Below are 14,981 nucleotides of genomic sequence, written 5' to 3' on the forward strand. Positions count from 1 at the left end.
TGATTGCTCCTCTCAGTGAAACAGGCCAACCTGAAGATCAAGAGTTGAAGAAAATTAATGAAGGTTACATATTCTTTTGGAGTGGACATGGAATAGGAAAGCACAAAGGTGGTGTGGGTCTTATTATCATGACGTATGTCATCAGTAAGTTGACTTGATTTCCCAAGGTGTTAATAATCATCTGATTATGTTTAAACACCCCCTACATGGCCAGCGACTTGCAAAATTGTGTGTTCCCCTACCATGACTACAGCCTTGTTGAAGTCAAGGTAAATTCAATGGCAAAGGCATCTGTTCCTTGTTTGCTGCTGTGCCAATGTCAGACAATCTAAGTTCTGAAGATGAGTCACTCGATTTGAAACCTTAACTTTGTTCACTCTCCACTGATGCTGCTAAACCTGCTGAGTTTCTCCAGCAATTTCTATTTCTGTTTTCATTTGTTTGTAATCATTCTTGGTGGCTGCCATGCAAATATTAGTGCTGGTCACCCGCCATGGGAATGAGTCATTGGAAAATTGGACTTGGCAATTGTAACAGCAGTGATCTCGTCTTGTTCAAAATGTGTGTTGAGCCTGAGTTCTTAAATACCAACACAGCTTTCCAACTTCCTCAATCTCAACAAATCACAAAGTATTCACTCATGTTCCAGGCATAATCAATTGTATCATCATCACACTGAGGGACAGGCAGGATATGGGTTTTACAAAAGCCATGCATGGTTCTGACTACTAGATTGACCATGTCAAAGCTAAATATCAAGATCTACCCTGTACGTGCTCCACTTGTTGTCTTTATACCTGGCAGAAAGGAAGATGGTTATGGTTGTTGGAGGTCAGTCATCTCTGCAGGAGATTCCCCAGGGCAGTGTTCTAGCCTCAACCATCTTCAGTTGCTTCATCAACGATCTTTTCTCCATCATAAGGTCAGAAATGAGGATGTTTTCTGATGATTACATAATGTTCGGCACTATTTGCAACTCCTCAGATACTGAAGCAGTCAGTTTCCAAATGCATCAAAGCCTGGACAAGTGCTCATTTGTGCTGACAAGTGGCAAGTCATATACACACTCTGCATATATCAGGCAACAACAGTCTCCCAAAAGAGAGGATTAACTATCAACCCTTGACATTCAATGGTGTAATTGTCACTGAATCCCCCACTAGCAATGTCCTGAGGGTTACCATTGACCTGAAACTTAACTGGACTAGTGTATAAGTACTATGGCTCTAAAGTCTGCAGGCGATTGAGATTTATTGAGAGAAGGTGTAACTCTTTGCAGATATTCAACCTCAGGATAGCAACACTTTCTATTCCAGTGGTGTTGATTATGTAGCCAATGTCTTTTCCTTTTTGAATCGTGTTGATTTCAATTTCATTGCCATCAGGGGGATGATATTACTTGGTTTTTGAGTCTCGTTCTTTGGTCAACCATTCACTTCCAAGTTTTCTGAAAAGATCTCTGGTATAGTCTGAGGAGACTGATGTAACCTATGCTGCAGTATCAACCTTCAGCGTCAGATTTATTGTTGTAGGCTTATTTCTCACCTTTTTTCTGATATGAATAATATTATGCATTTCTTTTCTCATTGAGACATTTCATGCAGTCATATGATCTCTCTGTCTACTGTTCCTCTAAATCATTGTCGTGTCCCAGGGTATGAATGTTTTCATTTACTTTCCTTCTCATTTTTTTTTGTTTTCTCAATGATTGGGCTTTCTACAAGCTCTTGATCTGTATAGATCATAGATCATAGGGATGTACAGCACGGAAACAGACACTTTGGTCCAACCCGTTCATGCCGACCAGATATCCCAATCTAATCTAGTCCCACTTGCCAGCATCCAGCCCATATCCCTCCAAACCCTTCCTATTCCTATACCCATCCAGGTACCTTTTAAATGGTGCGATTGTACCAGCCTCCACCACTTCCTCTGACAGCTCATTCCATACACACAACACCCTCTGTGTGAAAACGTTGCCCCTTAGGTTTCTTTTATATCTTTCCCCTCTCACCCTAAACTTATGCCCACTAGTTCTGGACTATTTACCCTATCCACACCTTTCATCATTTTATAAGCCTCTATAACGTCACCCCTTAGCCTCCAACACTCAGGGGAAAATATCCCCAGCCTATTCAGCCTCTCCCTAGAGCTCAAATCCTCCAACCCTGCAACATCCTTGTAAATCTTTTCTGAACCCTTTCAGGTTTCACAACATCCTTCCAATAGGATGTATTCCAAAAGCCGCCTAACCAACATCCTGTACGGCCACAACATAATCTCTCAACTCCGATACTCAACACTCTGACCAATAAAGGAAAGCATACCAAACGCCTTCCTCACTATCCTATCTACCTGCGAATCTACTTTATGTGGGACATTTTTTTCTGTCTGTGAATTTATGGTCACAGCTCTTGCACCAATTTCACTTCATCTTGTATGTGTTCTTTTGTTGCTGTCTTACTGCATTAATCTTGCTAACTCTCACAACTTAATCAAAAGCTAAGACTGGAATTTTGGATTGTCAGTATCTTCATTTGTTAATTTATGCCTCATGCACTGGTGGTGTCAACAGCCTGTGATATGCTAATATCTCAATTAGACTTCTTTTGTACAGCAGGACATGCCAAGACCCACAATGAGCTTGTCTAACACATTTCATCCTTTTCTTGAATTTACACTTGCTGGCTACAGTTCTCACTCTTGGTGAGAAATTCTTAAGAAGATCATAAGACCATAAGACCATAAGACATAGGAGTGGAAGCAAGGCCATTCGGCCCATCGAGTCCACTCCGCCATTCAATCATGGCTGATGGGCACTTCAACTCCACTTACCCGCATTCTCCCCGTAGCCCTTAATTCCCCGAGACAACAAGAATCTATCAATCTCTGCCTTGAAGACATTTAGCGTCCCGGCCTCCTCTGCACTCTGCGGCAATGGTGCGGGTGTCCCAGAGGTGTTCTCTGAATAGTTCCTACTTGCGGAACGCTTCAGAGGAACGCCTCTGGGACACCCAGACCAACCAACCCAACCACCCCGTGGCTCAACACTTCAACTCCACCTCCCATTCCAACAAGGGCATGCAGGTCCTGGACTCCTCCATCGCCAGACCATAGCAACACGACGGCTGGAGGAAGAACGCCTCATCTTCCGCCTAGGAACCCTCCAACCACAAGGGATGAACTCAGATTTCTCCAGTTTCCTCATTTCCCCTCCCCTCACCTTGTTTCAGTCCCAACCCTTGAACTCAGCACCACCTTCCTAACCTGCAATCTTCTTCCTGACCTCTCCGCCCCCACCCCCACTCCGGCCTATCACCCTCACCTTGACCTCCTTCCACCTATCGCATTTCCAACGTCCCTCCTCCAAATCCCTCCTCCCTACCTTTTATCTTAGCCTGCTTGGCACAGACTCCTCATTCCTGAAGAAGGGCTCATGCCCGAAACGTCGATTCTCCTGCTCCTTGGATGCTGCCTGACCTGCTGTGCTTTTCCAGCAACACATTTTCAGCCCATCAGTATCCAACATGGTCTGCCTGTGTGAGAGGGGAATGGCCACTGGGGACTTCTGCACGGCCTGCCCATTGTTACTCATCTTGGTAGCCACCCAACTCTTTTCTATCAGTGTAGCCTTTACTTGTGCTGTGACTAACTCACTAAATGTGCCATACATGACAATCTCAGCCCCATGGATGCTCCATTGGAAGTTCATTCACAGGTCCAGCTGTTCCATGCAGTCAATCAGAAGCTGCAGCTGAACACACTTCCTACATATGGGGTCACAATGATTTCTGATTTTCCATATATTACAGGACTATTAATTGTCCATCTTCCAAGGATGTTGTGGGAAGCTCACGCAACTGCTTCATCATCTGTGTAATTTAACCATGGTCTGTACCGAATCTGTGAGTAGTTCAATGATTGATATGGATCTGGTAATAGAAGGGGTTCACAGTACATGAGGCACTTCCTTTTGATTAAAAGTGTTGGTCTCTCATCCAGCATGGCGTCTTCACCAAGTTGGTGAACACATTGAGGCTGAATGGATGATAGAGACATGGCACTCGTTATCGGGGTACAGAATATCTCACTCTCTGAAGGGGTGTGCTGAGCCCCCACCTGCAGTGTCTATCACTGATGACTCTTTAGAGATCTAAGAGCCTCTTTCATACCTTGTGTTCCCAACACTGGTTACTTCCATTGAGAGTCCAGTGTCCAGCTCCTGGTTGCTTATTGGTCACTGTTGTTGCCTTTCTAAGAAGGTTAAAGCAAATGCAGGAGGACCAGCAATCCCAGGTGAGGGACAATGCTGACACAGGCTTTGAATATCCCAGGATGTTGAATCCGTACTATACCAATAGATGGAGCAGGACTTGATGGCTGCAGGAGTTGGAGGCCAGTAAATAGCACAGCCACATTGATCTTTAATGTGATTAGCACCTTCCAGGGAGTGATAGGTGACCCATAAATACATCAGCACTAAACAGAGTAAATGCTGGAAAGATGCTCCTGGTGATCAGGGATTCAGAATCAGGACTCACTACTTAAGTACACTGTGTCGGCCATTTAGGACTGAGACGAGGAAGGTTCATCACCCAGGGAGTGGTGAATTTGTGGAATTGTCTGTCACAGAATGCATTTTGTGGCCAATACAGGGAATGTTTTCAAGGACATAGTTCTTATGGCTAAAGGGATCAAAACGTATGGGAAGAAAGTGGGATAGGGTATTAAGTTGGATGATAAGCCAGATTCATATTAAATGTTTGAGTAGGCTCAAAGAGGCAAATGGTTTATTCCTGTTTCTAATTTCTACATGGTTATATTTGCTATCTGTAGGTAAAAACTAATGTTTGGAATTGTCTGATTTCTGTCTGTGATGGCACAGCTGCGGGTCTGAAGTGGGCAATTGGGGCATGGTAGTGGTGACATGGAGAAAGTGTTTAGATGGGATGTAGTTGCAGACAGGTAAAGTAATGGTGTAGTGGTTAGAGTGAGAGAATGGGGTTGTCTGTGTGAGGGAATGACAGCCATGGGCAGTGTGGCTGCTGTGTCGTGATATTGGCGAAGGGTAATGGCCGATTGCCAACTCTTGTCCATGTGCATAATGGCCTCTCAGAGATGATGCAGGTTCAAGAGACAGCTGCCTTTAGGTGGATATCTGCTAAGAGGCAAATTGTTCTGGGAATGGTACATGGTAAGGTAGGAATAAAACATAGGATAGTTTGTTATTGAGGTGAGTTTGGTAAGATGTGGCAAGAAAATGTGTAAGGCCTTATGGGAAAAAACCTTCTAAACTTAACACATCTTGCAATGAGCCAAAAGTTGTAAGCTTTAGCCCATTATAATTCAGGTTAATGCGTTTTATCAGCTCCTCCTTCACCCTTGCCAGATTTTCACCTGTCCATGCTGAACCTTTCCATATGGTTACCTCTCTTCAGTTTCCCTACTTTCTACTCTCCTTTCCCATTAAATTCCTCCTCAGCTCAAACTTTAATAAATTTCCAACTTCATCACTTCTTTGTTATTTGTTCAATGCCTCATCATTTAGATTCCATTCTTGAATTGTAGTATCTTCGATCTTTTTGATTTAAATCTGTTTGACTGTTTATTTTTCTTCCGGTATACAATAACCTGAACAAGTATTTAGTTGATATTTAGTCAGCTTCTCCCTTCCCAAATTTTGATTTAATATCCTCAAGATCCAAAGTGCTTTTTAATGTTTTTAGCGATGTGTTGATCTATCTATCTCGTATACCATTTCCAATCTGGTCAGATGTGGAACTGTGGAAGTAATTGTGTGATTGCTTTCTTTGAAGCCCCGTGTTTTAATCTAATGCTTAACTCCTCAAAGTGCTTTATAAGATTTACAACTTGATCTTTCTTAGGTCACTGAATGCACATAAATCATGATTCCTGCATGATCACCTAACATTTTCGGAATAATTTCCATTTTTCTAAATTCTCTTAATGGCACCTAGGAGACAACACGCTATTCAAAACTGCTGCTTGCAGATGCCAAAGAGGCTATTATATAATGTAATCTTCAGTCTACCTTATATTGTTAACATTATTCCCTGCCCCCTCCTCTTATGCACACATTTACTTCCAAAGTACTATAGAACCTAAATTGTCCCAAAATGTCTGTAAGATCCATCTTTCTTTGTAGGGCTGCAAGTTAGTTCATTCATATACTTATGAACCAAACTTTTGCTATACTGGCCTTTTCAGCTTGAAGGTTATCCACATCTATAAATAAGGCTTTGAAAATATGTTGATTGTGCTCATTGCTTTAATGCTTTACAGAAAAGGTCTGATGCTGCTTGGGAAAGGTACAATTTTTACATGTTACATTAAAGAGAGTAATGAAAGCAACACCCTAATGTCATTATCTTATTGCCCCTCAAAATGTGTTAAAGGGGTTTCACTACACTTACCTATTTGGCTCAGGGAAGATGTTTTCGAGTCAAAATATGAAGAAGACCTGTTAGGGAAGTATTCGATTATTAAATTAAATGTGATGCATGTTTACTTCACCATTAATATTTTGCTTTAGAAAATGTACATTAATCTCACCATCTTGAAAGTCCATCATCTATTCACAATTAGAATTTTCTTTTTTTTAACAAAAGGCCCCAGAACCAACCATTTACTGTGACTGTGTCTCCAGACATATTGCGTCTCTTTACCTCAAACCATTTTCTTTTCATTGAAGCTTATGACTACAAGGATCAAGTTTAACTTTTTAAACTGGCAGATGTCCCATTGGCTCGAAGCCAAATCCTGTAAGCGTGCTGTTCACATCATCTTCACTACAGTGCTGAAAACGCCAGTACTAGCTGGCAACATATAATTTCACCAATCATCGTCTACAAGTGTTAACTATGCTTTGTTAATGGACTAGCTTTATAAAACAAAACAATATTTTATATGCTACTGAATTCTTCATAATTTCTCTCCTCAGATATGACATCTGCACCTATAAAAACAAGCCCTGTGGAACCCTAGGTAAGTTTTTACTTATGCAACTAGTATTGTATCCCAATTGTTTTTATTGATCCATTAACCTGCTATTTTTGATGCTAGTTGTTTTTTCTAAAAGATGGTTTATTTTAGATTATTTTAAATCATCATTTAGAATTACTTTATGTTTAAATTAGGTGAAGCGTTGTTCACTTTTCCTTTCTCAGCAACAGGTTTCAATTAAACAATAAACCTACTGTGTATTTTCCTCAACTAGAACCATCATGCAAATATAACTAATATATGTGATAACTAATTTTGTTTCTCAAAGTCCACTAGCAAATCTATCTTGTATTACTATTTTGTTACAATTATGCATTTTTGTCACCTGTTATTTACTGTATGCTATCATGATTGGCAATAGCAAATCTTATTGATACGTTGAATTTTGCGGCACTTTTTCCACTTCTATTTTGCTGAAAAGCACACGAAAACAAAAACACATTTACATTTGGGTGTATATGATGTGCCCCAACACTTGACTTGCTTTATGAGAATAACAGTTAAATTGTGTACCTGGACTTGTCACGTATTGTGGGTTCTTGATTCAGTTGTAACTTGCTCCAGCACAAACATTTTGTAGCATTTCCCATGTGATTTGAGTATAATTTTACCCACAGTCTGTCACATTTACCAATGCTAGAAATTACACTAAAACAATCAAAACCTGCTGACTGATGCTTTCAAAGTGTACAGTCTGCTCATAAGCAGACTCCTATAAGGCTTAAAGGGATGGCTGCAGATTTTACATTGTTTTAAAAGGCACCTTATGGTCTGAAATTCTATTTTTCATTGAATATTTAAATATTTTCTTATGCATAATTTATTGCTTAAAATACTGAAAGATAAATTCCTCACAGCAGTTCTGAACTATTTCAGAATTATTTTCTCTTCTATTTATAAGACTGCTACATGTGACAAATTCAAATGTGTAAAGATAACAATTACCTATTTCAACAATTTGCTGCACTATAAACAAATTGCTATTCCAAAAGAAAATAGCTTGACAAAAATTGCATTTTACTTCTCGCTAGGTAAGAATAGAAAAAAAAATAAGAATGTTGGTTTTAGTTCCCTCTTCAGGCTCAAGTTTCAGGTGGTCCCAAGTTACCAGAAGTAAATTTATAAATCTAACCTCTAGTCTAGACGTTTTCCAGTGCTGGCTGCGGCTCAAAAAAAAATTAATGTCTGGCCTGTAAAGTGCAATTCCCTCCAGTGAATACGCAAATGACTATAAACTTAACCTTGTGCCAATTATTCCTTCTGTGTACATAGATTTTATATGTATTTAAAAAAGCCTAAGCCTTTATAACAAGACTGAAACACCTTGGCTTGACCCTTTGTGTCTCCCTGTATTTATTCAGGCTTGGCCTCAGTGGCTGGAATGTGCGAGCCTGAGCGAAGCTGCAGCATCAATGAAGATATTGGCTTGGGTTCAGCATTCACAATTGCACATGAGATTGGTCACAAGTGAGTGAATTAAAAGTAATCCCCATTCCCCCAATTTTAAAATGAATTCTTTGTATTTCTTTGCCAAATTCACCGAAATGTAATTCTTAGTAACTTGAGGTGATATTAGTTTACGAATGCCAACTATAAATGTCAATTAAGTGATATTTCCCCCTGTTGTGCCTCCTGTCTATAGTACAGTAGCTGTAAATACAATCATGCCTTTAAAAAGAGAGAAAGTTTTTAAAAATATATTAACGCTTAAGCTTATTGTTTCATGGCACACACCATTCCCTACCCACCCCTTCTCCTCTTCTCCCCTCCCTGCGGTCAGCTGCCTTTTCCCATACAGTTTATTATTGTTTTGACTTCTGCCAGTAGCATTTATGACTGACTGTTAAGAACATTGGTGAGTGACTGGTCTTCAGTGTTCACTTTTCCTATTGATGTAGGTAAATTTGTGTGGTGCAGACTCATTGCCAAATGGTCTCCTGTGTTTTAATATTCTATGATTCTATGCAACTGGGAATTCCTTCTTATGGAAGGATACTAGATGTAATATATATCTTGTCATTTGACTGCATTGTGCACAGTTGCAATGATACACCACATCACATATCAGCCAATATCAGAAGAATAACTGCATTGCTATAAGTATTCCTTGTAAATTTTAGAAAAGGACTTAACATTGTTTAGAAAGATAAGATTTATGGGATTCTTAATGCATGATCATAAGACCGTCGGACATAGGAGGAAAAGGAGGTCATTGAGCCCATCGAATCTGTTCTGCTATTCAGTGATATCATGGCTAATTTGATAATCCTCAACTGCACTTTCCTTCCTTTTCCCCATAACCCTTGATAATTTAAATGATTAAAATCAACCTGTCCCAGCCCTGAATGTACTTAATGACCCAGCCTTGACAGCCCACATGGTAAGAATTCCGCTGTTTCACAACACTCTCAGAGAAGGAATTCCTCTCACTTCTGTCTGAAATGTGCAACCTTTATTCTGAGATTATGCCTCAGGGCCTAGACTCCCCTCCTCAAGGGGAAACAACTTTTCACATCTACCCTGACAGACCCCCAAAGAGTCTCGTACATTTCAATCAGTTGCCCATCATTCTTCTATATTTCAATGACTATCGGCTGAACCTAGTCAAACTCTCCTCATAAGAGAGTCCCTCCATACCTGGTAATGGCCCAGTGAACCTTCTCTGGACTGCCTCCAATACCAGCATATATATTTCCTTAGATAAGGGGCCCAAAACTCTTTAAAATATTCCAGCTGTGGTCTGACTAATGCCTTGCATATTTTAGAAAAATCTCCTTTATTTTATTCCCTTTTATTCTCCATTCCCTTTGAAATAAAGACCAACATTCCATTTGCCTTCCCTATTACCCACTGAACTTGGATGGTACCTTTTTTGGGACTCGTGTTTGCGGATTCCCAAATCCCTGTAGAGATCTTTGCCTTTCTACATTTTTCTCCATTTAATTAGTATTCAGTTCCTGTATTCTCCCTACAAAATTGCATAACCTCAGATTTTAAAACAATATATTCCCACTGTCAAGCTTTTATTCACTTACTTAACTTGTCTATACTCCTGTGTAGACTGTTTATGTCATCCTCACCACTTGCCTTCTCAATTATTTTTGTATCAGACTTATTAAGGGTACATTTATTTCTTTTATCCAAAGCCTCAGAGAATTGAGATGGACCTTCTGAGCATCCAGCCTCAATGCTCACCCACCTCACTGGTTACCTCGATCTCCCTCCCAAGGTGATAGACTAAGCTGCAGCCTGCCCAAATTTCCCAAGAACAAAAATACAGTGGGTGAGATCCTTCAAAGAAGATTGATTGGTCAACTTTACAAATTTTCGATATCAAGCTTCCTGCCTTCATAGCTAAAATTCCTATTCTGCTTCAGTGTTATTGTTTTCGGAAGTTACATTAGATGCCATTTTCCCATTTTCTTTTTTTTTCAAGGCCTTTAATTAATTCTCTCTCTCTCTCTCTCCCTCTATCAGGCAGTTAGAGCTCAGTGAACATTTTCTCAGTTCACTGCAATTTTTTAAGTTCATCCCTTCTCTTCAACTCTCCTTTTAACCTTGTAGGATGGGATAAAAGTAAGAAGGATGATCAGCCACGATCATCCTACTCAGCCATTTACAGAGTGGCACGATGGTCGGTGGTTAGCACTGCTATCTCACAGCACCAGGGACCCTGGTTCAATTCCTGCCTTGAGAGACTGTGTGGAGTTTGCACATTCTCCCTGTATCTCCGTGGGTTTCGTCCCACAATCCAAAGAATTTGTTAAGGGTGGCATTGTGGCTCAGTGTTTAGCACTGTTGCCTTACAGTGTCAGGGACCTGGGTTCAATTCCCAGCTTGGGTGACTGTGTGGAGCCTGCACATTCTCCCCATGTCTGTGTGGGTTTCCTCCCACAATCCAGCACTGTGGCTCAGTGTTTAGCACTGCTGCCTCACAGTGTCAGGGTCCCGGGTTCAATTCCAGCCTTGGGCGTCTGTCTATGTGGAGTTTGCACATTCTCCCCATGTCTGCGTGGGTTTCCTCTGGGTGCTCCAGTTTCCTCCCACAGTCCAAAGATGTGCAGGTGAGGTGAATTGGCCATGCTAAATTGTCCATGATGTTAGGTGCATTAGTCAGAGGGAAATGGGTCTGAGTAGGTTACTCTTCGGAGGGTCAGTGTGCACTGGTTGGGCGGAAGAGCCTGTTTCCACACTGTAGGGAATCTAATCTAATCCAAAGATGTGGATATTACCTATTATGTTAGGTGTATTAGTTAGGGGTAAATATAGGGTAAGGAAATGGGTCTGGGTGGGCTACTCTTCAGAGGGTAGGTGTGGATTTGTTGGGCTGAAGGGCCTTTTTTCACGCTGTAATGATTACATTGAATGGTGGAGCAGACTCAAAGAATTGAATATCTTACTCCTGTTCCTATTTTCTATGTTTCTAAAGATTTACACTTTATTGGTTTATTGACAATTTAAAAAATCTAAAAACCAGACCATAATCTATCCATGTATGACTCTTAAAGCGAAGAAACAAGCCTATTACTCTATGATATTCCCACATTCCACCTTCATCTCGTGCAGTCTCATGCAGCTTGTGGGGAAATGAACTTCCTAATGCCCTTAAATAATTGTCAGTTTAATAACTATCTTTTTAATCTGTTGGATTCTACAATCTCTATTGTGAATATGTTTAACCCTAATTTCTTACCATTGAAAGTGGGAGGGGAATTATCTAGTTGTATAAATTTCCTTCCCTGAATACCTTCAGATAAAAACAACAAAGAAAATAATCCATTATTTACTCAGAGATCACATCAGGCAAATAAATCAAACCTTTCCATCACTTTTTCAGAAAGCTGAGATAATAATCTTAAGGCCTCTACATTCTTATTTCATGTCCAAGCATCCATGTGCTCATGATTTGAATTTTCAAAGCAATGGTCACAATTTTATCCACAGACTGCATTTATGAAGTAAAGTTAAATATATTTACTCTAAATCTGGACTGGATTTTCCCAGAGTTTGGAAAACCCTGTTGCACCCTTAAAAATGTGTGAATGGCATATTTACACTGAACAGATTCAGTGATTGTCTGCCAGGAGAAGGAGGTAGGGTATGATTCAAACAGGTAGGAAATGCAAACTGAGCCGAGCTATTTAACTCAGTGCTAAGTTTAAACAGACCCCATTTTGACTGTTCTGAAGGCCTTCATCCATATATGATCTTGGAGGGCAGTTAAAGTCTGTTTAAATGTTACAATCTGAAGATTTGTAATCCCCAGTTCTTTAAATGTGACAAAAACAGACTGAAACTGACAGTGAGTTAACAAAAAAAAATACTGTTGGATTGTTTAGATTGGCAGGTTGTCCAATCTAAGTCGGAAAAAGAAATTACCATTTATTTATGCATTTTTGAGGGATTTCTTGTTGACATTTCCCAAGACTATGATTGTAATATTATGAATATTTGGCTAAGTTTCAATGCGACATTAACACAACAGGGTTGTCCATGAGTTGACTGTGGAGGAACAATGCTGAAAATATGTTGCTGGAAAAGTGCAGCAGGTCAGGCAGCATCCAAGGAACAGGAGAATCGACGTTTCGGGCATAAGCCCTTCTTCAGGAATGAGGAAAGTGTGTCCAGCAGGCTAAGATAAAAGGTAGGGAGGAGGGACTTGGGGGAGGGGTGTTGGAAATGCGATAGGTGGAAGGAGGTCAAGGTGAGGGTGATAGGCCGGAGTGGGGTGGGGGCGGAGAGGTCAGGAAGAAGATTGCAGGTTAGGAAGGTGGTGCTGAGTTCGAGGGTTGGGCCTGGACAAGGTGGGGGGAGGGGAAATGAGGAAACTGGAGAAATCTGAGTTCATCCCTTGTGGTTGGAGGGTTCCTAGGCGGAAGATGAGGCGCTCTTCCTCCAACCGTCGTGTTGCTATGGTCTGGTGATGGAGGAGTCCAAGGACCTGCATGTCCTTGGTGGAGTGGGAGGTGGAGTTGAAGTGTTGAGCTACGGGGTGGTTGGGTTGGTTGGTCTGGGTGTCCCAGAGGTGTTCTCTGAAACGTTCTCAGTGATGAGGGTACATGGTCAGTTGGTGGAGGGCAGAGACTCAGAAACATTTAAAGCATTGAAGGAGGCTATTTGGCCCATCATGTCCATGCCAATAAACAAAGAATTGTCGACACTAATCCCATTTTATGGCTTTTGGTTCTTAGCCCTCGAGACTATGACAATGCTAGTAAGTACTCTATATACACTCTTTACTCCTCATACTCCTCATATATCCCTTATACACACACAGCTATGTGGCAAAATTCTGTCCCAAATCCATTTACACGTTTGCTGATGACATGACTGTTTTAGGGTGGATTTCAAACAAATACAAGACAGGATAAAGAGAGAGTACTTAGTGGCATGGTCTAAAGACAACAATCTGACCATCAATGTCAACAAAATGAAAGAGCTAGTCTTTGACTTCAGGAAGCAGAGTGGGGGACACACCCCTGTCTGCAACAATGGTGCTGAGGTGGAGATGGTCGAGAGTGTCAGGTTCCAGGGAGTAATGATCACCAACAATCTGTCCCGGTTCACCCATGTCAACGTAATGGTCAATAAAGTACAACTACGTCTCTAGTTTTACAGGAGACTAAGGAAATTCTGCATGTCTACAAGGACTCTTACCAAGTTTTACAAATGCATCATAGAAAGCCTTCTATCTGGATGCTGTCTTCCCAAGACTGCAAGAAACTACAGAGAGTCATGAACACAGCCCAGTCCATCATGCAAACCAGCCTTCCATCCAATGTATAGACTCAAACTATACTTCCAGTTACCTCCAGGAAAGCAACCAACATAATCAAAAATTTCTCCTACACTGGTTATATTCTCTCCCATTCTCTTTGGTTGGGCAGAAGATATATAAGTTTGTATACATGTACAAATAAATTGAACAACACTTTTTCCCTGCTTTTATTGGACTTCTAAATAGACCTCTCAAATTTTAAATTTAATGTTCACCCCACTCCTTGTGCACCTTCTCTGTAGCCCTGTCATTTTATTCTTCATTGTTCTATTATCCTGATGCACTTTGATGATCTGCTTTTACTGCATGCAAAACAACACTTTTCACTATAACTAGGTACATTTGACTATAATAAATCAAATCAAATCAAATATCGAAATAGTACTTAAATATTACAAGAGTTTTTGAGTCAAACACCCTTTCAGTCAGCGAGCTGTAGAGTCTTATCACCCTGTAAGTGAAACACATTCTCCTCAATTCTCCTCTTAGTTTAAATCTATAGTCTCGAGTTATTAGGTCCTCTACTGATAGAAAAAGTGATTTCTTATCCACCTTATAATGTGAGACACCTGAATCAGGTCCCCTCTCAACCTTCACTGCTTCTAGGAAATGAACCCCAACCAATCTTTGTACAAAACCCAGACTCTCCAGCCTACATAACATCCTGCAGAATCGCTTCTGCATCCTCTCTAGTGTGATCGTATCCAATATGGTGACCAGAACTGCATTCAGTACTCCTTTTGTGGTCTAACAAGTGCTTTGCACAGTTTCAACATAGCTTCCTCGCTTTTGATTTCTATGCCTTGGCTAACAAAGACCAGGCATCTTCTTAACCATCTTAACTACCTGCTTTTCTACTGTCCTGGATCTGTGGATATCCACACCAAGGTTCCATTGATCTTTAGTACTTTCCAGGGTCCTACCACTAATAATGTGCTGAGGTTACCATGAAAGACTGTCCTTTTCAACCTGTCCCCCTCACTTGAGGTATGGTGACCCTCAAGTTAAGCTACCACTGGTAGTTTCTCTCTCTCTAATGAGAGCCTGCTATAGTGACTTTATCTTTAGACAGTAATCCCTTGCCTTGTTAGTCCACCTGAAGTGTATGTGCTCACACTTTTCCAGGTTGAATTCCCAGAATTTTCTGTTCCACCCAGCTGACCAGACCATTGATAATTTC

At 40.8% G+C, this 14,981-nt stretch overlaps 1 protein-coding gene across 9 annotated transcripts in view; it reads left to right on the plus strand.

Annotated features, from left to right (window-relative positions):
* adamts6 (ADAM metallopeptidase with thrombospondin type 1 motif, 6) overlaps positions 1-14,981 on the plus strand; it is a 339,528-nt gene that overhangs the window by 153,703 nt on the left and 170,844 nt on the right. For all 9 annotated transcript variants that reach the window (XR_011960687.1, XM_072570764.1, XM_072570790.1 and 6 more), the window contains 2 exons: positions 6,962-7,005; positions 8,385-8,490. Coding sequence is in view for 8 of the 9 variants with exons in the window: in XM_072570764.1 (XP_072426865.1) it covers positions 6,962-7,005; positions 8,385-8,490 (150 nt within the window). In the remaining variant the exon portion in view is untranslated. The remainder of the gene's footprint in view (positions 1-6,961; positions 7,006-8,384; positions 8,491-14,981) is intronic.

The sequence above is a fragment of the Chiloscyllium punctatum genome, chromosome 1 (genome assembly GCF_047496795.1).
Source record: "Chiloscyllium punctatum isolate Juve2018m chromosome 1, sChiPun1.3, whole genome shotgun sequence".
In the NCBI taxonomy this organism is placed as follows: domain Eukaryota; kingdom Metazoa; phylum Chordata; class Chondrichthyes; order Orectolobiformes; family Hemiscylliidae; genus Chiloscyllium; species Chiloscyllium punctatum.